Below are 19477 nucleotides of genomic sequence, written 5' to 3'. Positions count from 1 at the left end.
GGAATATTTATTTCCTAAAGGAAAAATTCAGTCAGAAACAACAGCAAAGAGCAATTAAACAGTATCAAAACATTCAGTCAATTTGGGCTTGTTATTTGTTAGTTACAACTTTATGTTACAGCAGGAATAAAAACCTTGACAGTTTGGCATCTGAAAAGAATTCAGTTACATAATACCTGATACTGTGCACAGCAGATGTTCTCCAACTAGAGCCCACTGCCCTCATGAGACCAGTAAAGACCTTCTAGGGCTTTGCAAAGTCCCTTGATTTGGCTTGTAAACTTGTGCAGTTACTTAAATGGGCTTGTTAGAGGGGAAAGGGTCTCCAGAAAAACCAAGTCTTCAAAGATTAAGAAAAGATCATCTGGTTTCACAGTATGTGCACAAGCACAAACTGATGATTTAAAATGTTCATATGAGTTAAGATCTGAACAATATTTATTTTTATCATGCCATGGCAACAGAGAAAATCTGGGTATGGAAACATCTCTTGCATCCCTGTCTGGGGAGTTATTTGTGCAACCTGTGTTCCTTCCTCACCTGCCCAGAGCCTCCTTGTGGCCCTGCCAGTGCTCCTTCTTTATTCCTAGAGAGCAGCAGACAGCCAGGAGCTGCTGGAATCAAGCAGCTTTCCTTGTCCTGCCATGGCTTTTGGCCTTCCCCTCGCAGGCAGAGTCAGGGTTTCCCTGTCACACACACACAGAGCAATCATGTGACACCATTTCAAAGGCAGCAGACAAAGGTGAGCTCCCACAGCTGGGAAGGCTGAGGGCTGACGGGCGTGCAAGGCTTCGGTGCAGAAAGGATACAAAGCCTGGGTTGGACTGCAAATGAACACACTGATTACTTCATCTCACTGTCATAGGATATGCTGATCACTGCACACCTGTGAGATCTCTCTCAAAGGCTCCAGTTCAGAAACAGATTTGCTTTATAGTTTATATGAATTCTCTTTTTGCTGGAAAACAGTCACAGCATTGCTTTGTTTACCCAAATACAGATTTCTGCTTGGAAACCACTAAAAAGCCAGAGCAAATGTTACATTCAGAAGTAAGATCACTCAAGGAAATTGCTAGTTTGCAGATAGCCTGTAAAAATACAGAGCCAAAAGCCCCATGTGAGTAATTGCCAGATTTTGGAATGATGCTGTTCAAGACTTGATAAACTACTGCCACCACAGCTCTCTGTGTTAGGTTGGCTGCAATTATTTCCCATTGAAATAAACAAAAAAATGTGTCACATGCTGTACTTCCTACTTCAGTGCAACAGCAGTGGACACTATTCCTGTGTCATTAACTATTTTTTCATCTACTGTAACTTTTTCCCCTATTAAATATGTGTTTCTGATTATATCCATGTGAGATACATTAGTAAAGCATTTTCATTAGTATATCTGGCTTGGAAATGCTTTCTAGTGTTACAAGACTCAGTCAGTCAGTAAAGCTTCAATTCATCAAAGCACTTAAGCCTGCACCTAACTCCAAGTATGCACCTAATCCCATTGACTTTAATGGGACTGCTTACTTGCTTAGTTAGGCATGCATTTAAAAACCAAGGTCCATGTAAGCATAATTGTGCTCTTTGGCCTGGTCCCAAGCCCTTAAAAAAGGGAAAAAACAGGATGGAGAACAAATGTTCAGCAGAGCTGTAAGAAGGCACAGCAGCTTTCTAGGAAATATGCACAACATAACAAATAATTTAACTATCCTTGCAGAAAGTCCCAACAATCAGAGTTAGCTTTAGCTGGCAATCCAGTTATTGAATTCTACCAAGATATTTTCAAACCTAAATTGAGCACTTTTAGGAATATTCATTCAATAAAGTTGTTAGAAATCATAAGTAAAAGAAAACTGTAAGCATTTTGTGTGTTAATGCTGTTTCTCATTTTTCTAGTTACTAAGGAATACAATTCTCCAATGCTGCTAAGCACTGACACCTCCCTCAATTGTTATTGGGTTGAATCTCATATTAAATAGTTTTAGAACAATGTATACAAAGTCTAAATTTGGAATATAATTTCAACAAGGTGCACTGCTGTAATCAAGAATTCAGTCCTGCAGCTTAAACTTCTACAGCATGTTAGACACAGAAAAACTTGAGGGCTGGAACACAATGCAAATGGTGAAACTGAGGACTTCCAACTTCCTCCCCTTTGCATGACAGATGTTCAAAAGAGAGCAAAGGCAGCTGTAAGCCTCTAGAACATGAAGTGGCAATGGTTTCATTCAGATTATTAAGATGATTTAAACACACATGAGAAGTGAGATTTTTCCAAGACTGATGAGTCCTCCTCATCCTTCCTAATAATCAGGGTAGATTAAGATAATAAGGTTCTGACAAAAAAAAAAAAAAAAAACAACCAAAAAAACAAAACAAAAAAAAAAAAACCAAAAGCTTTCTATTGCATAAAATCAGGATAATTATTTCTCTCTTAGAGTGGCACTCAGACATGATAGTTCAAATGGCCAAAAAACGAATTTTTAGATAAGATTTTTATGTAGTTTTATAAAATGGTTGCCATAAAGTTTAACATTAGAAGGACAACTAGACTGAACACATTTTCTGAGGGATCAAGTTGCAGTTATACTTTACTCAGCAAAGCTGCCTTGCAGGAGAAAACAAATAAGATGAACCCATTTTTTAACAATGACTCATAGTGCAAAATAAGCCTGAAGCTTCTCTTAAGTACTGTTTTCACTAACATAACTACAAAAACACAAGACTTTAAACTCCTAATACATTAGTTTCACAGAAAGTACATCATAGTTTGCTGTAATGCCTCCTGAAAAGCAAAGAAATATCCAGTGCTTTAAGTATCTGGTACAACTGAAAGGTTAGGCAACAGCAATCGGAAGCACACATTTTAAAAAGCCCCGCACAAGTGTTTTACAGTCCAGCAAGATGCAGTTAGTTAACACTGCTGTTTATAATCTCATTTTGGACTGGTTTAATTGGTTCTATCCCCTATCTGGTCTCCAGCAGCACAAACAGTAGCAGTAAAGCATCCGTGATATATATCACAATGTACAAGTACTACTTGCAAAACAGTAACTTTTTTTTTTTTTTAAGTCTTGCTCTCCTTGAAAATAGAAATTTAAGCTTTATAAATGTACCAGATGGGGAAAACAAACCTACAAAAGCAATTCCAAACTCCAGCCTAGCCTCAGTAGCTGTACAAATTCATTAGTGTCCATAACAGAGGTGAATGACCTTGGAGCAGTGTAGGAGCCCCCTGCAAACATTCCAGAGTTCAGAAGTCATGTCCATCACACTGGGACTTTGTGTTGGCAAAGGGACTTAACAAACTTCAGGCACGTAAGATAAACTGCATCTGCCACATGCAGCCAACTCTAAACAAACAAGTCTTGCAGTAATAAAATTTATTTGTTTTAATAAAATTCTATAGGCTGTAAAACAATATCCTCATGCAGGTAGGATTTCCACAGGTCAAAGACTTTTCAGTCATGCTCCATTTCTTGACATGTGAGCATAAACTGCAACAATCCCTTTAAAATGAGGCTTTGCCATGGTAGGAGATATATATACACAATTATGACTATTTTCTAGTCTTACAGAATACAGATATTTTAGGATGCTTCCATGCAGGTCACCATGCCAACTTAAGGGTCTAAATGCCAGCTATTCAGACACTCATACAGTTTCAGTGCTTAGGTACTTCCTCCATTCAGCACAACAACGAGATGACACTTCCCTGTAACACTCAATGGTTGGGCAAGGCCCCCTGAATAAATCTTAACAGTTGTTTCCTCCCTCTCAGCAGACATTGAAATTAATATTTTGATATTAAGACCCCAAATTTAGGGACCAATTTGCCTGTGTTCACATTTCATTTAAATAAGCTTAAGTGAATGCCTATTGTTTCTTACCTCTTGATATTTCACATTCAGTCCTTCTACTATTTTACTACATAAAACTTTTTTGACATGCACTGCTTATGAGAATTTTAAATCATTAAATAACTGCATGAATGTGAGGATTTCTATTTTAAAAAATGTGGGAAAGGTTAGCCAAGTTCTTCTTCAGCTTTGGTCACATACACAAGTGTAACAAAATGAGATTGGTCTATCAACACAAACCCCAAAGAGATCTTCTGCAATGGCTGAAGTAAATTCAGACATAGTGGTCTTTGCATTTTAAGTACTGAAAATTATGGAAACCCAAACCCACATATCTACTTCACATAAAGCACTACCTCTATGTGTGCATGGTACATCTGGCTTTAATCCCCTGAAGAAAAATATTCAGTAAGACAAAGATGTAGAACTTTTACCTCAAGAAGATTCAAGTGCTGATCAAAATAGCTTAATGTAGTCTCTAAAATACAGAAATATATCTAAGCAATGTAGAATCACTGAAATCAAATGGCACCAGAAGCAAGGGGGGTGAGGCACACCCAAAAACCTAAACTGAATCACATCCTTTTTGAAGTCATGTAATACATGCTAGCTAGTAATGCTCAGAAAAAATTCACACCTGTTTATTGCACTGAAGTTCAAGGCACAAATAAAATTTATTAGTTTTTACAGAATTACTGGTAGCTCCAAGAAACTCAATGTTTCACCCTAAAATAATGTTCTCTTCAGCAGAGAGACATCCATCACTATAAAAATTTGCCTGCTCCCAAAGAACATACCAAAAAAGAAACAATTCACCATTAAATGCATCCCAAAAAGAAAAAGAAAAAAAGTAAAGAATCCAATCAAAACAAGATGCTTTTCCAGTATTATCTATGTGTTGCCCAGAGTATTCTCAATGAAGTGACAATTTCCTCAGCAACAACAGAAAGGTGTCCTGAATCCCAATGGACAAGATGAAGAAATCAGAGGTCCAAGATACATTTCTGTTGTTCTTCCTAAGGTCACTATCTCAAGCTCCAGCACAACAGTTAATGGAACTAATTAATTCTAGCCTAAAATAGCTTTCAGCTATTTTAGCAATGAGATTGCTAAAAATGGATCAATTTGCTGCAGAATTTGTTGAGATGCAGGCCTGGCTTTTCTTCTAATAAGTATGTTTACTCAATTTTCCCCCTAGCAGCTACCTCTGTTCCTCAAGGGACAGTGTCACAGCCTCTTGTTCATACTGTTTTGGATCATGAAAGTTCACAGAAAAATTAGGAGCTATTCTAAAAAGATTACCTTTTTCCAAAAGGTTGATTTCTTTTAGGAAACTTAATTTTTTAGTGTGAGTAAAATCAATATTTAAGCTACAGCTAGTTACTGAAATAAGGAACAGAACTACAGTAATTGTAAAACCCTTCACCCACAGCAAATGGAATGCAAACCTATTATCTTGAGTCTCTAGCTGCAGCAATTCCAGGCTGCATTATTTCCTACTTGACATGAACAAGCTTCATAGTCACAGGTGGTTACTGTTTTCTGGGGAATCTGCAATAATGTAGTGTCACATCCAGCCCCTAAGCACATTCTAACCTGAGCAAACAACAGTTAATTTTAAACCATGTTTTCTTCAAGATATTCGCCGTACTGCACATACTGCACAGGTGTGTAAAACCAACATTTCCTTGTCATTCTACCCAAGCTGTGTAAGACTCCAAAGTCCCCATTACCTCCTCCACAGAATGCTCTTTCTTACCTGTGTGACTCCAGCTCCATGACAGAACTGTCTAGATTTGGTTCTGCTCTGAATATCATCAACAAAAACACCAAGTGAGTTACAACTAAAGAATTCCAATTCTTCTTTTCATTGCACTTCCAACTCTAAGTAACTGGGTCAAACTGTGTGTGCTAAAGGGTACAAATCAGTCACACAGATATGGTGGGAAACAGCCTTCTAGGAAAACAAGACTACATTCATTCATTGGAATCTTATGTCAAGATGATGTTGAAGAAGAAGCATCTCCTTTGCAAGAACATGCATTTAACATCACTGCAGGAACTTAGTCCCCTTCAAAAATGTTCTGCTAAGCAATTCTTCCACTTTGCATTGTGTAAGATACCACCAAGGCACACTTGAAACATCTACAGAAATACATTACACTCATGTGCAAAGGCTCACACCCCTCTACAGCTTGGGGTACAGGGAATTAACACGGGAAGGGAAGGGAAGGGAAGGGAAGGGAAGGGAAGGGAAGGGAAGGGAAGGGAAGGGAAGGGAAGGGAAGGGAAGGGAAGGGAAGGGAAGGGAAGGGAAGGGAAGGGAAGGGAAGGGAAGGGAAGGGAAGGGAAGGGAAGGGAAGGGAAGGGAAGGGAAGGGAAGGGAAGGGAAGGGAAGGGAAGGGAAGGGAAGGGAAGGGAAGGGAAGGGAAGGGAAGGGAAGGGAAGGGAAGGGAAGGGAAGGGAAGGGAAGGGAAGGGAAGGGAAGGGAAGGGAAGGGCCTCTGTCACAGAAATGTTTGGGACTAGAGGACTGCTTTTTCTCACAACTAGTTTCTTAAGTTGCTCACTAGAATTCTGCAGATATTTTTCATATTTACACAGGAACCAAACTGATCTGCACATTCCCACCTCTGACACTACAGTTCTTTGTGTGTTCATGACCCTGATAAGAATAAGCCAGACTACATATAAATAGCATCATCAACAGTGCAATATCAGTAACTAACAAGTCTGACATTTCTGATTTCTGCAAGGTCAACAGAGCATTTACTACAATTATAGGCACAGTTCTACTATGGAAAGAAAAAGGCAATACCTGTAAAATCATTTTGTATTTTATAGAAGAAAACACATTTTTGTTTCAAATTTATCTTTCCCTGTTATGAGATACATATATATGTATGTTTCTGATTTCCACTTCACAGGATTTGTAAAAATTACACACAAGGCAAACTACACTAAAACACTGCCAGTGAACTACTAGGATTGCTTGACTCTGGACACAACAAGTTTAACCTTGGCCACATTTTCAATTTCAGGTTCTGCTAAAAGTTCAATTTCACCAAGTTTGAACAAGCTCATTTTGATCTAGCTGTACACCATTTTTCAATCTCTAATCTTATTAAATTTCACAGACTAAGGTGGTAGTAGATGGCATCCAGGATTTTTTTTTTTCTGAACTTTTGTAAAAAGCTCAAAACCCTAATGTGAAAGCTTAAGCATTGTGAAATTTAAACTGAAGTGAAACTAAATTGTATCTAAATTGTAAACATGAGCTGCTGCACAAAAATTCAAACTCTGGTCTCAGCAAAGGGTTAAGATTCAGATTCTTGCTTTCCCTGAGAATATTCTCCCACCTTTGTTTAGCTGAAAGGCAAAGCACAACTTCCTGCAGACAAGTATGGTCAAAATATACATAAATTACACAAACCCAGCTTGTTACAGAAACACAACACTGCTGTTAATTTGGCCTTAAGTACTTTTCACTAGCATTAGGACACACAAATCACATTAATCCTATGAAACAAAGATTTGCTACATAATTCTCATCTTAAGGTGGAGAATCTGGACATTAAAAACACATTTGGAACAAAGATGTATCACATGGAAGAGATGAGAACCAGTTGCCAGCAAGACACCCAAGAGAGGGAGGGAAGTCCCAAAACTACTGGGCTCCACCTTGGTTAAAAAAACTGGTTGTTAACAGGGCTACAGCTTCCAAAAAAAAGCTTCTGGGTGCAGTTTGCACACTCAGCAGACACTCAGTTCCCTTGCACAAGTTAGACTAACAACAACCAGAGGGTAAATGAAATATCCAAGGTCCCACTGTTGGTTGGAATAGGGATCTGCATCCACAGCAGCTCTCTGAAGCAAGCAGCAGCCACTCAGCCCAGCCCACGGACTTGGTCTCCACGAGACAGTCACACAGTGGCACCTGCCTATCCCAAGAGTTACAGCTTTCACAGTTTTGGTCTAACACAGTGAGTCAATACTTCCAGCATATTTCAAAACAGAGCAGCTCCTCAACTATTTGCTCTGGGTCATCTTTATCTGTGTGTGCAAGTGCTGCATAAAAAGAAAAATAGATACTACGCACAACTACAGCCTCTATGGACCTTCTTCCCAAGGATTTATTTATTCATGTGACAAGTTTGCCTATCCCAGTCTACCAAAATTGTAATCTTTGCTTTAAAAGAAGTGCCTAAAAACATACTGGACCCTTTCCAGGCTCTAAAGTAATATTATAATGTAGTTAAATGAAAACAAAGCCTAAATACTTAATTTCCTGTAGATTTCCAAGATTGCTGTTTCAGTTTCCTGACTAAATAATAGGTATTTTGGAATATTCTGTTACAGTTATTAGCATTTTCAATTTGCTCCTAGAAGTCATCAAAACCAAATTAAGCATTAACTTACTCTTTGGCTCCTTAGTAAACATCAGCTTAGGTCAGACAACATTTTGCTGCACTGTCCTCGCTTTCTAAAAATTCCTCTGTTTTCACTAAGACTTCTGGGTTACTGGCATCTGGTAGTTTATTAGAATTAACAAAGTCAAAGCCCTAGTGCCTAAATTCTGAAGTTCCTGAAATTATTGAATTGTAATAAATTTTTCATTTAATCAGTGATTTATCTGTTTTAGCAATAATTAAAATACTACCAATACTCACCTGTCATCACATATAAGAGTATCGCAAAAAAAAAAAAAAAAAGATGAAAAAACCTTTAGCTGTAAAAGCTGTAAATACACTTAAATATACTTCCATATTGTATTTCTAAGAACTGACTTTTAGATGAGGCCTGAAATATCACTAGTCAACACAGCTACCACTGCCAGCACAAGGGAGTACAACTGCAAACAAAGAAAAAACCCTGCTCTCCAGACCACCACAGATATCACAGGAGGCAGCATGGATTGAAAGTGACAGAGAAAGTACCAAAACAAATCAAATTAAAATGAATACTAATTCCATTTATTGTTTCAATTATTGTTTTAGCACTCACCTCATAAATCCTCCCACATGAAAGCCTTTATTTTTCCTCACAACTGTCCATAAATAGCCCCTCATCTACTTCATGATCCCACCTGCCATGAGAATTTGCTAATAAGCTGTCTCTACCATACATATGTCTTTTCTTTAATGTATAGTAAATTAAAGTTTTACTGCACATTCCAACTCTACTGCAGGTTAAATTCTAGTAACTGACACCATGCAAGCAAGCAGAGAGAAAGTACACAACCAAAGGAGAATTCTCATGAAATATGTGATATACAAGCTTGCTCTAATGCTGTACAATTCTTTTTTATTCTCCTTGCTCTTCTTATGTTTATGATGATAAAATAATTTGTGACTGTTTACAGTGACAGTCTTCTAGTATGAACATTAGCAGACAACAATAAATTCAAGAACAGCTTCTTCATTTTTATTTTTGTGCATGACATAACACACCACCCCCCACAGTGAGTGAGTTCCCCTTCCCAGAATTTTTCTGGGACAATGGTACAAAGCTGATGCTGCCCATTCAGAGCCTCTACTGCCACAGAACACAGGGTCAGGGAGCCAAATTCAGATGCTCCAATGTCAACACCTGTCTGAGGGGGTCTGCTGACAATCTCTACTGTCAGGCAGCTGACCAAGGATCTTTTTAAGCATTCTGCAGAGAGGAATCTAAAAGCCCTTTTGGGGAGTCCCAAGCTAACCAGCACAATGAGATGCTGAAAGTCAAATGGCTTGAACATTTCCAGGACGAGAAACATAATTCAGCCAATTAACAGCAAAAGGTATCATTTATACTGCAGGAGTAATTGTGAAGTTTTCAGCCCTCTTCTAAATAGGAGAACAAGAATGAATATTTATGCAGCCAGTCCCCTTCTTAATAGCCTTCCCCCCACTGCTGGCTTGTCCAGGTGTTGAACAGATCCCTTCAATGTGAGCTGCAGAACGTTACTTCTGCTGCACCCCTCTTTGTTTCTTTACAATAAAATCTAAATTACTTTGTTTCCTTCTGCTATTTAACCTCAGAAGAGGGGTCCTGCACTAGCTACATGACTTTTTACAACTGCTTTCCCAAACTTTCATTGAAATCAAATGTATTTCAACTGGTTGAAATTTCTTGGTTGTTTTCTTTTTTTCTTTGAACTGCTGTAATCTAACACAAAACAGGTTTGGTTCTACTGGTTACCTAAAAGGCATAAACTACATCTTAGTAATTTCTGCATAAGAGACATGACATCAAACCCTTCACCTCCACCATGATACAGAGTACACAGCTCTCTGTTGGTTTCCTCATTTGTGAATGCAGGATAGTGCTGCAATCTATCTTCCTATGGGCTACCATAGCTGGTTTTGTTCCAGTGCATCCATGAATATTTGGCAAGGGACTGAGAAAAAGGAATAGCTAAGATCATAGTTATTTTCTGTTTTTATCCAAACTCCTTTTTTCTTGTCTGCACTTAATTTCTCCATCACAGAAAGCCAGCATTTCAGGGAAAAAAACAGTGGTCATGAGTTCAGGGTTTTTTATGAACAAGCACGTGAAGGGATTGGTGTGTCACTGAATGTGTCTTCATGAACACTCCCAGCCTCCTTTTATACACTATCCCACAGGACTTTATCTTGTACTAAGCTGGAGTGATCATTTGATTATTCCAACCTAGGGAATACTTAATTATTCATAAACTCCTGACTTCACTTGCAACCTGATATACATCAAACTGTTTAATCAGAAAAAACCAAGGCCCAACAACATGCAATATTTTATTTTCTACTCCACTGTATACCCAGCATTCTTGAAAACTTCAGAGTTTTTTTCAGCTTTACTTTGGATTTATCATTGTCAACATCATTTTCAAACTAGTTCAAAGAGAAGCATAACTCAAGGATAATAAAATTCCCTAATTGTGTCACTTAATCATTAGAGATAACAGCATTTGCTTTCAGAACAACTTCTCCAGTGATACAATTAAGCTCAAATCTGGGATGTATTTTCTACTGTCAGCCAATCTAGGAAGACAAAGGCATACTGCAGATAAGGATTATATTCTACCTTTTTATAAAGACAAACCACATCTGAAAAATTATTTTTAAAATTGCAGAAATAAGAACAAAATAAAGGCCCACAACACTCTATTACTTTGCTGTATCTCAAGCTGCTTCTGATAGGCAGGTTAGACATTTCTGACCACATCAGACAGGAGAGCACAGTGTGGAGCACAGAGGGAACCACAATCTGGACTGGCCATTGCTGCACTTCAGCACCTACTTTTGCTTCAAAGCAAAACAAACCTTTTCCAAGCATTGTGCTATGTATGTAGCACACATAAAAGCAGCTAAAAACCTTTTAGAATGAAGATATTTTGTAATACCATTTTGGTTGGTTGGTGGGGTTTTTTTTCAAATGTTAAATGCCATTGTAAATAACATCTGATCCTGATAAGGTCTGTTTTCCTGGGTCATTTATAGCAGAACTATAGATTCAGACAGCAGCTCCATGGAAGAGTGAGGAGCTCCATCCTTTACACTGTGAAGTCTTTTCCAGAACAAGAGGCAGCTGGACAATAGGAAAAGAACAAATATGCAGATCCAGTGCTTAGTCATTTTGTCTGAACTTGAATATTTGTTACTCACAACCACCCACCACCAGATTTCACACCAGTTCAAAGGCAAACTTAAAACAATAATGTCATCTATAGCTCTCTTACCTGGACATTAGCACACACCAGCACAGTTCCAAATAGGAGCTCCTTGCCTCATCCTGCTTTTCTGATGGAGATTTAGCATGGTTGGCTATGCTTCCTAGAGCTGACACAAGTTACCTCTCTAGAAAGTTTGCAAGGTTTTCAATAGCTGATGCATTTTTTTTTTTGTTTTAAGCAAGTAAAATCTCTATTACCAATCATTTTGCTACTTAAATTACAGTGTGTAACTTAACTTACACAGTTCGTCTTAAAACTGTGTAGATATTTTTCTACTAACGTCAGCAGTTAGCTGGAAGACGTAAACAAACTACATTGCAAGAGAAAATATAATATAAATATCAGGAGACAGAAAACAACTGTTTCACGCACCTTTGAGAGGTATCTACAGTTCCCAGCCAAACAGAATTTTGGGTGAAATGCTGAATGATCCTTTGTAAAGCACGCCCTCGCGTGGTAACTAACAGCTCTGCCAAAGCAATTTTTTTCACAGCTCCCAGGTGACGTTTGTGTCTCCAAAACCACCTCGAGTCGGTGCTCACACCTGCCCAGGTACTGGGACGGCTTCTCCGAGTGGGAGTGTCCCAGACACATGCAACAACACATGCAACATTCTGCCCTAGAGGCACTTTCTCAATCTATGGGCAAGGTCAGAATTATTGAGAAAATTCTTTTCTCATCGCTTGTTTATTAAAGTCTCCTCCGTATTCTCTCTGCATTTTTCTTCTAAGATTAAAAGTTACTGAGTAGCAGCAACCCACTGTCTCCAGAAGAAATGTAAGGATACACACAATTCACACAAAAGAAGGAAAAAATCTTGAAGGAAGAAAACAGACAATTCTGACTAAATAGCAAATTGAAGGAAGTCCCATTGGCAGTCACTCTTTAATTTAATAGCACTGTCAAAATGTAGGGTTAGAAGAGGAGTAGCAAATATATTTACAAAAACAACATCTACTCAATAATACTGAAACATATTCCAAGTGTGTGTATTAGGAAAAATCAGCTGTAGCACCAAATAAAAACTATAAAAAACCAGAAGTGGAACTCAATGGGACTGTCAAGGAAAACATTTGTTCACTTTAAAAAATCCATCAGTAATAATATTATTCAAGTGTGCAGAAAACCAAACTTACAGAGAAATAAAGCAACTGATTTTCAATATCATTGTTCTACTTCTTTCTTCTGCATAGGTAGAATATCACCCCATTCTTCCTGCCTTGTCTTATTTTAAAAGTATTTAATTAATTTAACAAGTTTTAATTTCATTAGGATTCAGGAAATACATAATCATTTCAATGAAAAGTGAGTTTTTGCAGCACTTGGGTTAGTATATGTGCCAGTTATGACAGTGTCACAGACAGACAATATGTTCTTATAATTAAATACTCTAATGTGTTGGGCTTTTTCACTTCAAGTTTTTTTAAGGACTATTTCATCTTATATATCATAGTCTTTACTATACTTCTGAATAATCTTTATTATTTCAGCATTTTCCATCTTCTTTTTCCTCTTAAGGTAAGCTAAAAATACTAACCAAAACCAATGGTCCTGGGAACAAAACAGACAATGGTTTGTAACACAGGGATATTACTGTTCTGGTAATGTGAAAGAATGTCCAACAGAGGGTGATAGAGACCATATGTTTGTAAGACACAACTCAATTATCAGTTTTCTGAGTCATGGATCAGAAATGCAGCTAAAACAAGTTTCTGGCCCTTTCTGAATTAGACTGAGATCAAGGAAAGCTTTAAAGCACAACCAAGATCTATCCTGCCCAAAGGAAATTCAAAGGTATGGCTTTGCTTGCACTAAGAAGCACAGAACAGAAACAAACATGGCATTGTCCAGATGTGCACAAGTAAGAGGAATTGGGACATGCAGAGGACAAGGCTGTATTCATCAGTGATTTCCCCTGGCAAACCAACTATTTAAACTGAACTTGACCTTTCACTATTTGAGTTCATGAGTCACATCTGAGCCACTTCTGCAGCTTCTGCCAACACATATAGGAAACATCAGCCAAGCGTCAAATGTCCCTCGCTAGGAATTTATTTCTTTCACTAACCTCACTTGAAAGATTACAATTTTTTTCTAAACACTGTAACATTTTGTTTAAAATTGCTACCATCATGCAAAGAGTGCATTTATTCATTGCAAATGGAATCTACACAGCAGATGGCAAAAAGTCAACACAGCAGCTCTTTCTGAACCCATGAAATGTAACCACTCAATTGTTTTCTAAGAGAACATCACTGCTGAGTAAAAGGAGAGCCAATAAGACCTGAGGCAAACATGGCCCAATCAGAAAAGTCTGACTACAAGCAGCTATAAAGCAATCCAAAGAAACCATTCTGTTGCAGACTCTGAAAAATATCTTCACTCTAAAACTGAATTTAAAAAGATATTGTATTTCTTTCTTATTTAAGCTATCAATCTTTTTGCTCTGGTTCTTTCAAAGAACCTCTTCTGCAGAAAGTAAAATATGTTGAAAAAGATCATTGGCACACACCTTAATTGGGGCTAAAATCCTAAATCCATCCCTTCAGCACTCCTTAGTTTGTTCTCAGTAAAAACAAAAGTTGTTAAGAAATCCCCCAACCTGCAATAATGAAATCGAATGTTTTTCACATCTACTTTAATACAAATAAAATTTAAGAAAAAGAAGCAGGTTTAGGGCAGCATTGCCCAGGCTGGGGCAGCTGAGGCAGCGTGCCTTACCTTGCACTGCCCTGCCACGCAGATGGCCGTCCCGTTGGGCTCGCAGGGGGTGCCGTCGATCACGGTCTCCGCCTGGCGCACGTAGAAGCGGTAGCCGATGGCCCGGCAGTTCAGCTCGCACTTCTGACTGCCCTTCACTGCGGACACAACGCAAAGGCCTCGTTACAAAGAGCACAGCAGGAGATTGGCAAAGGAAAAGCTCCTTAAACGGGCAGTAAGGTCCGAGGGGAAGAAACAAATATGCAAACAAAGCATTGTAAGTGACCACACCAAATGAACGGTTATTAACAACTCCGAGGTAAGCATTCCAACACACCTTATCACAGTGTAAACAGCACCTCCATTGGTAACGACTGACACTTCCCTAAATGACCAAGAGTGCTTTTAGTTCCTTAAAAACATTGCCCGGTTAGTCTTCTTAAAGCATAGTGGCATGTTAAGGCATTTCATAACTCCTGAGTGTCAGAAAAATTACACCATCATCAGAAGGGTGTGCACCAAATCAGGCTCACTCATACCAGTCTGCTCAGGGCCGTTAGGCATACAAACATCCAGCACTGAGAAATGTTTTAAACAAGACAGATGCACATTTGTAAAAATTCTGTTGCTTTTTCTCTTCATTTTTACAACTCAACTCTTATTCTATTCCACTAAATTTCATTTTCAAAATTGTATAAAATACATTCTCATTCAAAACCCTGTGATTTCTGCTGACATGCAAGAAGCAATAGGAAATGAGTCCACTGAACTCTGGGTGAGAAGAACACAGAAGACAAGAAGCAAGATGTTATCTTCCCCTGTGAAAATCTGTTCCTGGAGCAGATACAGTCTAACACTCCCCACATCTTATGCTATCAGGTTTGTTAACACATTTGTGTAGCCTCTGTTGCAAATCATCTGTCAGGTCAGAGTTGCTCTCAGCTTATTACCACTTGCTAACTGACATAACAGTATCTTCAGCTTCTTCCCAACCGAGTAGTGCTGATACTCAGTGGCAGCAAGGTCCAAACAGAAATCTTTTTTTATGACAATACTTTCATTGCTGCCACAACAATGAACCAAAATTCCTCTCACTTCATAAAGCTTCAGCTCATCCCCTATACTGAAACCGAAAGCTGCTATTTAATCTAGGTGTCAAAGGAGATGCTATGTGCCCTCATCTAATGCTAAAACACTGTGTTCACAAGATTTTCTCCTTGACTTCAGTGTATTTTTAAATCTTCACCAAATAAATAACAAACAGCCAAAATAAATAAAAGCAATCACTTCAAATATATATTAAACAACTGTTCTCTCTAGGAGTACCAAAATTTCAACTCAACTTCAGTTACCCCCTGTGCAGACACAGGATTAATGCAGACCAATTCTGTATCTTACATTTTGCCTCAGACAGCTGAACTCATTGAACTGCCACTCATATACACCATGTATTGTGTCTGGCAATCTTCTGATAAAACCCACAAAAGCATCTACTCATTTTAAGACAGGTCAAAGATCTGTTTACTGAGTTTGGGTTTTTTGCAGAAGTCATGCATGCCATGCTCAACTAGGTCATCCATCCATTAGCTACTTTTTCCTTAGATTCAGTAGCTTATGATTCCAATGACTTCGTTTAGCTATTTAAAAAAAAAAAAAAAAAAAAAAACCAACAAAACAATCCAACCCCCTACCCCCCCACCCCCAAAGAAAAACAAAACCAAAAAAAAATCCAAACTGAGGTATTCCCTGCAGTTCCAAGTGTAACAGTCGGGTATAACAATAAACTGAGCTTTATTCTTAGCAGCTTCATCACTTCACACATAACTATATTCAGAATTCTCAAATAAATATAAGCCACTTTCAGTGATTCATTACAATTCAAGTCAACTTGTCCTTTTCTCAGTCTGAAAGTGTCCTATTTTCATAACATGCAAGGCTAGCAATCAAGCAGCACCTCTGGAAAGTACATTTTCTTATCTTTCCACTCTCTAAAATCAAGTCAAACAAACCATTTAGGGTTTCTGAAATGTCCTTATCTTCTGTGTTTGTTCCCTTAAGTTCAGTGTCCTGAAGCCTCACATTCCCGTATTCTTCCTCTCACCATCTCCCCCACAGTTTTGATACTTTAAAATATTTATTCTTTAAATTATTAGCTGGCCTTCTAGATCCCAGTGAAAGTTTTGTGCTACTTGGAGATGAAAAAATTACCTGCTGGAGGATGGTATTTTTTCCTGGATCTCTCTCATCCCTCACTCCTGCTGTGATAGGTAGGTCAGGCTACTGCATTGCTAATGCAGCACAGCAACAACCCCAAGCAGGCTGAGATTACTTGCTGTGTAAAAATATAATTCCCATTTCATTATTTCTGTGTTTCATTCTTTCTCACCAGGAACTGTTCCCACTCATACAAAAAGTATTAGAACAGTCACTGTCTCTGACCACAAAAAAACAAATCAGGGTTTAACAACAAACATACCCTATAACCCTTTGGCCTTCAATATTCAGACTCTTTTGATGAGTATGTGTAAGGTACTGCACTGATCAGGCATATACCAACCACACCACCTAAAGACAACATTCCCAAATGCAAATGATCTGAAAGAAACTTGTCTACAAAGAGCAACATCTGTTAACTGAATTGTCCCTGCTGTATGACAGGCATTTCCCATAAGGATTTTATATAAGCATTATATATTTATTATTGTGTAAGATGCAGAAATTACAGCAGAACAAACGCATTTTAGAATTCCCATGTAGAACAAGACACCACACTAGTAAAAAAACCTCCCTTTCCCCGTGTTCTGCCACAACTCTTGAGGTTTCACAGTTTATGGTAGGTCAAGCTGCACTACTGGCTTGGCACTGGACATAAAATGTCAATTAAACAAAGAGCTGTGAGGGGATTGATTCCACACAGGCCAAATTTTTTACTCCCAAATCAGCTGATCCCACACTTCACAAAAGGATCTATCTTCCCAACTTATTGGCAGCAAGACACATTTCCACCAAAAAAGCCTCGGTTCTTTTGAAGTGTGGCACAGTTTCTAGGACAGTTAATTATGCAGGTACTGTTTAACATGTCCTCCTAAAACATTTGTTTTTTATTCCCAAGCTCACCTTAGCATAATCAAGTCATTGTGCAAAGTCTCATCTTATCCCCCCTTTATTAAATAGTGAACTTGGGTGAAATTTAATGTTGCCACACAGGTTCTGCCACATATATTCATTATTGATTTAACTGAAGAAGATGCCTTTAAGTGAACAATCCTGGTAACATGTAATGTTTGGTTTTCATTTTACAGATTGAAAAAATATCTAAATCAAAAAACAGTACTTTCCTTAAAACATCCCCACCAAACTAGCTTAAAGTACCTCAGGGACATCCTGGTCTTCTCCAAACTGCAAGAGTCAGGAGTTGGTTTTCTTCCAAGTCCTCTGTTGAAATTTACCTTCCACATTTCTCTATGAGCAATAAGAGCCAGGCAAGCTAAAGCAGGACCAGAGCACAGTTCTACTGCCTGGAACTGTTCTTACTGTCCTCAGTAAGAACACCAAGACCTCTCATCTTACAAACTGCACATAACACAGCACACATTGCAATGAAAACGTTCCACCATTCTCCTAAGATCGATTTTACTCATCAAACTTAAACCACAAATATCAACACATTTCATGGCAGATTTCAGTGCAGTAGAGGTTTGAGGAGAAAAATTCAACTGTCAAACATATCCACACATTTTTAAAGGGCGAAAGAGTAATTTATGTGTCATCACACTACAGCCAGTGGCTGGAGTACAATCTGTGTCTCCCGCAGTATTTCCGACTGAGGCCTCTCCTCGGGCCCTGCAGAGGGACAGCAGCCGCACGCCCGCTGGGAAGCACGAGTGAGCAAGGGAAAAGTGTTCTCCACTGGGATTCACAGGCTAACAGCCAAAGATCAAGCCTGATCTTTTAATCCCACCACAAGGAAAGCAAGTACTTGCGTATCCGAGCCCACAACACGCTCCCGGCCCGAGACGGTGTCCCCGCGATGAGGCGAGGCCGGCCCGGCCACCTCAGGGCGAGCGCAGCGTCGGGCACGGGCCAAACGCGGCGTGGCCGGAGGGAGAAAACTCCCGGGAGAGAGAAAACAAACTACAACTCCCTCCAACTGAACACGCTCGTTCTTCTCTCGTTCTCGCCCCGGGCCCAGCCGCTCCCCGGGAGCGCAGCCGGCTCCCAGCAGGTTCAGCCCTGAGGGAGCCGATGGACCCAGCGAGGGCTGGGCACTGCCGGCAGCGATGGCGCTGCCCTCCCTCAGCCGCTGCCCGGCAAATGAGCCCCTCTGGGCACCAGCCCCTCTGCGAAATTTCACCCTCATCCCACACCCTTTCGTTACATGAAAGTGTAAGAAATTAAAGTCCTCACAAAACACCCTGCCCAAATCTAGAAACTGTGCAGGTTTTCTAGAACCCAAATCTAGAACAAAGCAGGAAGTCACCCCTTCAGAAACATCCCTACTTGCAGGAGTTTGTGAATAGACCTGTTTGCATTCCATCGAGAAAGAGCATTTTCAAATCTTAGCACTGTGCTGGCCTGTACTAGCACCATGCTGAGGGGCCCTGGAGCGGCACAGAGGGTTGCACAGTCCCCCAGCTGCAGCCACCTTGCCAGGGCTGGACAGGGCTGGCACAGCCCACAGATGGTCACCACAGCCTGTCACCAGGGCAGGACACCCAGTGTGGTGACCCTGAACCACACACTCTCCACGTTCCACAAGACCAGAATCCCTCAGCATCGCACAGCCCCCGCGTCCCACTCTCCAGCCAGGCCTTCTGCCTCTGACCCTCCACCTGCGCACCACAGAGTGTGTGGGAGGGCATTTGTACTTCATGCCAGCTCTTCCCCTCCTTCAGGCTCCTCTCCCAACATGTTCCACCACCCTCAGCAAGCCCCCATTAAAGAAAGGCTGTGGGGAGGCACATGGGCATGGTGGATGAGGAAACCAGGCTGAGATTGAGCTGCTCCACAGTGAGCTCAATTGCAGAGACACAGAGAGAGCTCAGCAGGCAGCTTGCCAGGGCAAGGAACAGCAATCTAATGATATTCTTAGGGAAAAATGTCAGAAGAAAAAGCATTCTAACCACAATACCTTTGATAAATAATATATTCAGTTGTTCAAAGGGAAATTTAAAATAGCCACAGACCAAAACCACCCCAGGAAATAATACCCAAATCAAATAAGA

At 39.6% G+C, this 19477-nt stretch overlaps 1 protein-coding gene across 2 annotated transcripts in view; it reads right to left on the bottom strand.

The window, feature by feature from the left end:
• The window catches only part of THSD4 (thrombospondin type 1 domain containing 4), a 232051-nt gene that overhangs the window by 108322 nt on the left and 104252 nt on the right, over positions 1 to 19477 (bottom strand). For both annotated transcript variants that reach the window (XM_063169561.1, XM_063169562.1), the window contains exon 7: positions 14274 to 14410. In XM_063169561.1, the coding sequence (XP_063025631.1) occupies positions 14274 to 14410 (137 nt within the window). The remainder of the gene's footprint in view (positions 1 to 14273; positions 14411 to 19477) is intronic.

This window comes from Melospiza melodia, chromosome 15, assembly GCF_035770615.1.
Source record: "Melospiza melodia melodia isolate bMelMel2 chromosome 15, bMelMel2.pri, whole genome shotgun sequence".
Lineage (NCBI taxonomy): Eukaryota > Metazoa > Chordata > Aves > Passeriformes > Passerellidae > Melospiza > Melospiza melodia.
Note: the sequence above shows the minus strand (reverse complement) of the source record. Positions and strands in the feature narration are given on the sequence as shown.